This window comes from Vanderwaltozyma polyspora, genomic scaffold (assembly GCF_000150035.1).
Source record: "Vanderwaltozyma polyspora DSM 70294 KpolScaffold388 genomic scaffold, whole genome shotgun sequence".
Lineage (NCBI taxonomy): Eukaryota > Fungi > Ascomycota > Saccharomycetes > Saccharomycetales > Saccharomycetaceae > Vanderwaltozyma > Vanderwaltozyma polyspora.
The window spans coordinates 23,986-33,601 of NW_001834580.1; the positions used below are offsets into that span (position 1 = coordinate 23,986).

Sequence of the window (9,616 nt, forward strand, 5' to 3'; positions counted from 1 at the left end):
AACCCTTTAATGTTATATTTTATATTACATTTTGAAGATCATTTAACCAAAGTAAAGAAGAAGATCATCAATGGAATGATTAATAGTGGATGTAATAAAAGAAAGCCAGGGTAACTCTGGCAGGCAATGATTGGCGGCTAAACAAGACGTTGCCTTTTCTTTTCTTTTCTTTTCTTTTCTTTTTGTTATTATTATATCGTTTTTGTGTCACACACACTGGCAGTTCCCGCTCCCCTTAGAAATAAAAAGAATGAACAGGTCGGTACCGAATGGAAGAACATGGAGTCCGGAATATATAAAGGGAGGAAATGGATGTTCTTGTTCCAGAGTTTGGTCTTTTTTTTGTTGTTGTCCAACTCACATTAGTTGATACCTGATGTCTGAATAATTTCTAATTGGAACAAGTTATTTACAACTACTCAAATACAATCCACAACAACTCTCCAATATAGTTATCACAACAGGGATACCACTTTTTGAAGAGTTGTATAATAGGTTGTATTCCACTTTCTTTCAGGTACAATAGTCATCGTATCTCTCTATCTGCTTGGCGGCTAAAAAGGGAAACTTCTGTGTTTACCCTACCTAAGGTTTGCCGTCGGAGAATAATCGGTTTTTCCTGTTCGTATACAATTATAAACGTCAGGTCACTGTATACGTGATTGTTGCTTTTTTTGGAATTTATTTTTAATTTTTTCTCTTTTCTTTTGTTTCCTTATTTGGCTCTTTTGTTTGCTGTATCTTTTACTCATCCATCAAGTTTTACACCATATTACAGTCAATATAGGAAACATAATAAATACACCACCATTCTGTATAGTAAAATATTGGCTGGCTGCGACCGAGTGAGGTTTACAAGTGTGTGTCTGTTTATCTCTGTGTTACGGCACGGGGAATTATTATTATTAACGTGGCTTAGTTGAGTTAAATTTGATTGATATGAAATTAAATTCGATTGAAATTAGAGTAATTGAGATTAAACTAAACTAAATTCTACTTATAAGTTACTTTGGTTACATTCATTCACTCTATCTCTATCTCTCTCTCTCTCTATCTGACTTATAGATGGAATAGGAAAACTGTATTGGTGGCATATATATATATATCTATATCAACAACAAAAAAATATCAAAGGTTTTTAACAGTTATTATTTTCACTCCTGATTGAAACAATTATCAACTCCTGTTTCTACCAATTCAACGCATATTCACATATATCCCACTATAACTGTTATTATTCATTAATCTTATATCTATAAAAAACAGTTCTCATTCAATCGTCTCATTTCAATATGGTGTTGTTAAAGGATCTGTTAAACCAAGAAGATAATAATTCTTCACTAACTTTTAAACAAGATGACCAGGAATTAGGTGTGTCCCATTTGCCTTCTCCTGCTTTTACCCACTCGACTGTAAATAGTAGCAATAGTGATAATGACTTGGACGATGATGATTCTTTTGATACAAAAATTCAGAAAAATTTGCCATCACCCACTAATACTATCACAAACGCCACTGGCATCAATCAAACTGCTATAGATGCTAAAACGGCTGCTGATTCATTAACTTCTGCAAATATGACTCCTCCTAGTATACCCACTCCAACTTTATCAACCAATTCAACTTCTCCTTCTTCTCCTGCCGCAAAAGAATTATCATGTCAATGGGCAGAATGTTCTCACTTATTTAGTCAACCTGAATTTTTATATCATCATCTATGCCACGATCATGTCGGTCGTAAGTCTCAGAGAAATTTACAACTAAATTGTCAATGGGGTAATTGTAAAGTAAAAACTGAAAAAAGAGATCATATCACTTCTCATTTAAGAGTTCATGTTCCATTAACTCCATTCAGTTGTAAAACCTGTACCAAAAAATTTAAAAGACCACAAGATTTGAAAAAACATTTGAAAATTCATGTTGCTGATGATTCTCAAGTAAGAATCAAGAAAAAAAGAGGTCCAAAGTCAAAAGCAGACAAGGAAAGGTTATTACAATTATCTTTACAAGACTCCACCATCGCTAACAGTGGTAGTAACAATCAAAATTGTCAAAATTCCCAATTTTATAATAACGACTTACAGAATATGATACCAAAGGAATTATTTTCTCAATGTGATCCTTCTTATTCACAACATGTAATCTCAAGATTGCAAACTGTTTTACCTCCTTTATCTCATGAAAATAACCTGAATGTCAATAACAATTTATACCATCCTCAACCATACCATCAATTACCTGCTTCTTCATCCACTGTCTCGAAGGCTATGTTTTTCTCAAACTTGTCAAGAGATTTAAACACTCCTGTCAGACCTCCAGTTGTGCATCAAAATGTTTCTTATGTGTACCAAGGTCAAACACCAGTACAACAAACTCAAGTTCATTATGCTCAGCTCCAATCTAATACTAATAATATTCAACAAATTGGGCACGATTCTCAAAACAAGTACCCAGAATTGCCTCATTTATCTTCTTCATTATATAATTCAACTACAAGTTATCCACAACAATATCCACAACAGCAACAACAACAACAACAGCAATATCCACAACAGCATCAACAACAACACACTTCTGTTCTCCCCCCATTGAATCAAAGTCCACAAATGTTCACTCCTCGTTACGAATCGTTGCAAAGATTACCTCACTTCAACGTGCAATCAAGTTACTTTAGCACTGTTCAAAAGAGTAACGGTAAGGATATGGATGCATTAGCGGAAGATGTCTTCAAATTGTCAATAGATAAACAAGAAAATAATAATGAAGAAGAAGACGAAGAAGAAGAATTTGTAGATGTATTGAACACAGTTGAAATAATAAAAGACTATTTGATATGTTCCTTACTTGAAGAGGAATACGAATCAGATGAAGAGTTTGATGATGACAAGTTGGTAAACCAATTGAAATCTGATACTCCTGTAACTCTAAAGAAATACCCAAAAATTTTAGTTTAAAGATTTCAGTCACTCTTCATTTATATCAGGTGGTCATTAAAATAAAATTCATTTCGTTCTATGTACCTTCACTTTTATACATTATACATTTTTTAATAGGATTATTAAATGGTTGAGAATCTGCAAGTTAAGTATGTTCTCGATTATCTTTTTTTGGTTTAGGAAATTATTATTTTGCATACTTGATAATATCTATTTATTATTATCAGTTTACTTTAGAAATTACTTAATGTTGTTTATTTAAAAGTTCTTGAATCTAGCAATTACTAATGCTATTGGTATCTGACTTGACCATATTCCGATGAAAACTAGTGAAATGATCATCTCATATATAATGCTTTTATGATAGGTTTGAATAACCTTGTTAATTATTTTTTTTGAATCATCAATAACATCTTCAAACAATTCTGTCGCAAGGTTATTACTACCTGTTGCATTTGTTGAGTTATTTGAAGATGATAATAGATTATTAATATCATCGCCGTTGATTCTTGGTAATGTCACATTTGCTTTATTATGTATCCATGTCAAACTCTTTTCAATTGTGTACAATTTGTTTTCGATAACACAGGAAACAACTGTCTTCATAGGATTGTACAGCAGAGTACCATTGAATATGTCTGCTAATGTATCATCTATTCCATTAATCATATGTGTGACAGTATTGTTTAATGATTCAGTAGAGTCTTCAATCCAGCCAAAGACTTGATGATTTAAATTCCCTTCTGTCTGTTTGATGTATAAGTTTACCTGATTGCTCCATGTTGAAACATCATCTTTTAATGAATGAACAGCAGATGAGTTAGCTATTGAATTTATATTTATCATATTTGAATTATTGTCAAATGTCCTCTTCAGAAGCGTTATAATAATTAACTGTAAAATGGAAACAAAAAATGCCAGCATTCCTATTCCTAATATAAACAAGGCTCTTTCTGATGCTACATAAGCAACGATCCATTGTCTTCTTCTTTTGTTACTTTCATTTTGAAATGAAGAACGATTGAAGTAAGTGATTATCTTTTCTATGAAATTTACTATTCTAGTATGCCAAGGATTGAAACAAGTTTGGTACCCAGCAATTACATCAAATTGATCAGGAATAATATTTTTCTTATCATTAAATGGATCTTTAACCTCTTGATTTATAGTTTCCAATTCGGAGGAGGAAGGGTATAGATCCTTGTTATACCAATAAAATTCCCTTAACTGTGTCAGACGTTTCCATAATTTAAACTCCTCCAAAAACTCTGGAAAAAGGACCACAACAGCACCGATTAATAGCAATACAATGCAAACTATTGTTGCAACTTTCAAGAGATGATCCATTGAATAGAAAAACGACGTAATGTGATTTTTATTGGCACTGCAAATTCCTTGATAATTGCTGTTATCGTTAATCGGTGGGACATATAATACGTCAGGATCACCTACAATATTAGTAGTATTGATTGATTTAATTTCTTTTCTGATTTTTTCAAAAGGTATTCCTATTAGATTTTTGGTTGAGTTTTTGACCTCATCGAAAGTTGGCGTAGAATCTGAAATCTTCTCTAATTTATCATTAATTGAAGAAGGAATATATAGGTTTCGTAGGGCTTTTATTGTTAAGTTAACAGATGCTATGTTCTTACTTGAACTACTTGAATCGTCGTCGTCATCATCATCATCATCACTAAATAAGCTACCAACTTTTTCAGCTGCCGAGATTGCTTTGTTGATGATTTTTGATAAATCATTCAATCCATCATCTAAATCATTAGCAATTGATCCAACTGAACCATTTACAAAACCTATCAATTTTTCAGTAGCGTTAACTGCTGTGTCTACTGTTCCATCTATAGCTGCCACCAATAAGCATTCATATGTTCCTAAATAAAAATCTACCATGAATTCCAATATCTCCTCACTAGCATACACGAGTAAAGAGACAGTAGATAAACTTGTTTTAACAGTTTGAATCAATGCTTTATTGATCAGATAGTTCCCAAATACACCAATGTAATGAGGTGTACTATTCAAGGTTTTTGAATACATAGTGTCAATTGTACCACAGTTTGACAATATATAGCTTTTAGAGACGTCTAATGCATTTCTTAATGAGGTTGAAAAGAATAGTAACTTAAAAGCAGCTAGTATGAATAAAATAGTATATTTATTAAGCCATATTTGAGATAGTCGTTCATTTAAATTCAAATAAGCAGGATTATATTTTATCATTTCAGTAGTATGGTATATTTTATAAGAATAATGAACTTACTATACTGTGACGCCGTTATCAAAAAGATGTTAACTAATTAGCAAGAACAATATATTTACATTTGCAAACAAATAGAGGGATAGGTATCATTCTAAATATATATATATATATATATATCTAAACCCAAGTTTTCATTATATTGTTTAACTTTTTTTTTCTTACCTCTTACAGCATTTTATTATACTTGAAACATGGTTAAAACAATCTTATAACGTTAATATTAAATCGTCAATATATTAAAAAAAAAGTTCAATTGTTATAGTACTCAAAACATCTCTACAACTAACTATGCTACTATCAGTAAGTGTAACTAGAAGTTGAGATATTTGGATGCAACTAGTTATACTGGCTTTTGTTTTCTAAGCCATCTTATTCTATTACTATATTACCATTCCTTGACTTCTAAAGTGGCATTAGGCAAAAGCGTCGAAGCAAGTTATTGCAATTGGGTTTAACTAATGAAATGAGATTACTTGAATTGTTTAAACCAGTTAATCTGTAAATATATTAGTTTACAATATTATTTTTTGCTTGCATCTTTTCTGCTATTTTGGTTAGAATTGAAACCATCGCCATAGCCTTGCCAATAGCATAGTTAACTGTCAGAGAAGGATAACACAAACTAAATCAAGAATTTGAAATCACCTCATTTATTTCAAGATTAAATTGGTTCTAGTTTATAGGAATTGCATTGATCAAAAATGCTTTAATTACAATGGGATCTTTTAGATATTTTAGCAATATACAGAGATATATTGGTTAAATGAAAAATTGGCCTGACTTTTTGGTCAATGAGATGGCTTTAAGACTTCTGTCCACAGAATTTGAAATTGAATTAATATAAGTAACTCAATGCTGAATCCACTCAAGTTCTTTTGTATTTTTAAGTCATCAAAAAGATCAGATCAACTTAAAATTGATACATTTAAGCAACTATGTAGTATTCTTAATAATAAAAATTGACTTTTTAACGTTAACTTGCTTCGAAGATGGTCTAACTTGTTCACATTAGCAATACTTAGCCATGTGTCTTAAAGAGAAGGTATATTACATGATGAGATTGATAGTATTTAGGTTCAGTTGTGTGGTTGACATATTTCTAAAGTAATTTGAAAACATTGTAACTATAACAGAATGGATTCAGTGCCTTCGATAAGGATATTGACTAAAAATGCAGTGATAACTTCAAAGTATACTTTATTGAAGAATCATTCAAAATATTACATGCCAAACCATAATCTGAAGGATATTGACGAAGATACTGTAGTCAAGATGTATTATAGAAGGTTTATCAGGCTTCGACCACTTATTTCTAGAACAAGAATGGTTAAAGAAACTTATACTTCGTACATACGATATAAGTTTAAGATTGAAAATTATCAATTAAAAAGGAAACTTGTTACTGGTATAGAAGAACAACGACCATTGATACCAACTTTACAAAAATCGCTTGAGTTTATTATAAAATCAGTTTCTTTTATACCTGAAACCAAGACAATTAAGTTTAAAATTGCCAGAGATAATACAATCTGTAGACAAGTTTTAAAAAATTTGTTAACGGTTGAATATCAGAAAGAAAACTTTATAGAGAAGAGATCTAAAGGATCGGAATTATATCAATTACTTCGAGTTGACTTTAATCACCTAGTTAATTCGAATAATAATTTAAAATTTACTTCACAGTTAAAAGTATTTAATGATTTTGATATGTGTTTAATATTAATGAATGAAACCATTGGAACTAGATTATAGTCATTAAATATGCATTGAAAAATATATATGTATGTGTGTGTATATCAAGCTGTTTCAAGTATATAGTTAACTATCTGTAACCATTTTCACATTCATAAGAATATCCATATCTTGAGTAAGGATACTGAGAGTATACTTTTGATGGTTTAATAAATGTCCCTGAGTTTTTATTTTGCAATCTTGAATGATTTTGGTATTGATCTAATTGATTTAAGTTACGATTCTTTATGATTCCTTCATCGTTAGGGGTAGTCTCTGGATCGATGATTACTCCATGGAATGTTTCTTGTTTAACGATCCTTAAATTGATAGATCTTAAATACTCCTCTAATAATAAAAGAGCTTTACTAAATTGTTTATTATCTTGTCCATATGTCAACCGTATCATATCTTCATGGAAAGTAACTTCAATTGACATAACTCTTTTGAACGGAACGAGAACAGTATTATAAAAACTATCAAAATCTTTAATAGTTTCATTCAAATATATTTCAGTTTCTAAACCGAAACTTGATTTGATTAATTCTTCTGCTGCAGCTAATGAATTTTCATTATTTCCTCTAATTTCTAATAAATATCCTTCCTTAGGTTCTTCGAATGGAAACATAATATATCCATTCATTGTTTTTTCTATTTGGCTTATAACGTTTGAACCATTTGATAATATATAACGGTATTGTCCTGGAGTAAACTTTACTAAAGTCTTACATTGTAAAGAACCATAATTATGAGCTAATGTATTTAATTCTTTCTTGGCCATTTTAATCCCCATTTCATTTTTAGTTGGACATCTTATTATGACGTTATCATATCTTATGTGAGAGAACTCATTTTGTGGTAATAGGAAACTATTTGAAAACTGTATGAAAACGTTATGTTTCCTCATTGTTGTTTGGATTACAGAACCTCCTGATCCAATTACTGGACGATGATAAACTTCTGGAATGAAAAATGATTCTTCAGCAGGAAGTTCATCTATGAATTGAAGAAAAGCACTTAAAAATTCTGGATAAGTATTAGCAATTAAACTTAAAAACATGTTTTCATCATTTTCATACATTTCTAGACTAATTAGGCATTCTGATACTTCCATGATTCTAGTTAATTTACCATTTTTCTTACCAGAAATAAATTCTTCATAATCAGGATGAATTTCAAAAAATGCTTTCAATTGTTTAGTTGCCTTTAAAATCGCTTCATTACTAAATAATGATGATAGATAATGAGAGATATTACTTTTCTTATCGAACGGTTCATTGTCATACATGTGGTTTGTATGTTTTCCTACAATGACTATTTGATTTGTATTTTCTAATGATTGCATTGCTATAATTTGCTTTTTATCCGATACATCTAATATATTCTTAATATTTTCATTTGTAAAATGGAAAGAATCATCCATTATTAATTGAATCTCTACTATGTTGTGTAAAATTTTTGCAGTGAAAACTTTTGTTATAATCTCCAATAATTCTAAAGAAGATGCTTGGAACTCTATTGAATATTTTGTTACTTTAATAAAAGAATGATATTTTATCATTAATTTTATTATCTCTTGTTGACAAAATTTTCTAATAAATAATAATTTTGCAGGGGATACACTTGAAAATTTTCTATAAAACATGTTGTCTTTTGCTTTTTTAATGTATTCAGACATAACAAATTTTGCATCTGATATTAAACTTCTGTTACCACCAGAGAAAAAAATTTGAGGTTGAGCTTTTAAATCTTCATTAAATGATAGCAATGACGGTAGATGGATATCAGCTTTGTATGTTGTTGACATGTGTTTAACGTTAACCATATCAACCCCTATACATACAGGTAATAAAGAGTATGATGGTATGTCCAAATATTCGACAAAGATTGGTTTATTTAATTTTGAATTCGTAAATAGTTTCAAAACTGTCACTAGATGAGTCTCGCAACATTTAACATGCGATTCTAAACCAACCATATGAACATAAAATGAATAACTTGGATCTTGAGTATTAAATCTACAATAAGTTGGATCCTTAGTAATAATTAAATCTAATTGAAATTCTACAGACAATTTTAATATATCTTTAGATAATTCATTTTTAATTAAACTTAAAATAGACTCATCGCCAATATTTTCCATGGATACAGGCACTGTAACACAGATTGTTGGTTCTAAATATCCATTGGAATAAATACCTGTTATATCAATAATATTACAATCATTTTTAGTCAATACATTGAGATCGATCAATTCTTCATCTATATCCATAGGTAAGGACAAAATGGCTTGTTGTGTAGTGGGAAGATTCAATCTTACAGAATGATCAGTAGTCCATGATCTGTTGGTTTCATATATTGCATTTGGTACTTTACAAATAGCAGAAGTTGAAAACGGTGAGATTAATTTAAAATTCATTTTCATTTATATCTGTATGTAATTTAAAACAATGAAAGCAAAAAAATAAAAAATTAAAACTCACAAACTGTTATCAATGGTTAAGAAGAACTCAATTGCTCAATTATATATATCCAATATCTGTAAATTTATATATAAAGGCTCCATAAAACTCTCTTTAATTGACCAACTGTATGTAATTGTTATTGTAGTGGTCTTGGTCGTTATCCTATTGTTGTGCTTCTTGGGATAATAACAGATTTTTGTGGTATA

The 9,616-nt window shown here is 30.1% G+C and overlaps 4 protein-coding genes across 4 annotated transcripts; 2 read left to right on the plus strand and 2 right to left on the minus strand.

Moving 5' to 3' along the window:
- Window positions 1–1,292: 1,292 nt before the first annotated feature.
- On the plus strand, window positions 1,293–2,954 carry RIM101 (alkaline-responsive transcriptional regulator RIM101; the record flags this gene model as incomplete). Its single annotated transcript, XM_001642772.1, has 1 exon — window positions 1,293–2,954. The coding sequence occupies one exon, from the start codon at window positions 1,293–1,295 to the stop codon at window positions 2,952–2,954; it is 1,662 nt and encodes a 553-aa protein (XP_001642822.1).
- A 240-nt stretch (window positions 2,955–3,194) lies between these two features.
- Window positions 3,195–5,174, minus strand: PRM1 (pheromone-regulated protein PRM1; the record flags this gene model as incomplete). Its single annotated transcript, XM_001642773.1, has 1 exon — window positions 3,195–5,174. One exon carries the CDS (start codon window positions 5,172–5,174, stop codon window positions 3,195–3,197), a length of 1,980 nt encoding a protein of 659 aa, XP_001642823.1.
- A 1,174-nt stretch (window positions 5,175–6,348) lies between these two features.
- On the plus strand, window positions 6,349–6,966 carry IRC19 (Irc19p; the record flags this gene model as incomplete). The annotated part of the gene is made up of 1 exon (XM_001642774.1): window positions 6,349–6,966. The coding sequence occupies one exon, from the start codon at window positions 6,349–6,351 to the stop codon at window positions 6,964–6,966; it is 618 nt and encodes a 205-aa protein (XP_001642824.1).
- Window positions 6,967–7,036: 70 nt separating this feature from the next.
- Window positions 7,037–9,370, minus strand: Kpol_388p11 (uncharacterized protein; the record flags this gene model as incomplete). The annotated part of the gene is made up of 1 exon (XM_001642775.1): window positions 7,037–9,370. One exon carries the CDS (start codon window positions 9,368–9,370, stop codon window positions 7,037–7,039), a length of 2,334 nt encoding a protein of 777 aa, XP_001642825.1.
- Window positions 9,371–9,616: the final 246 nt, after the last annotated feature.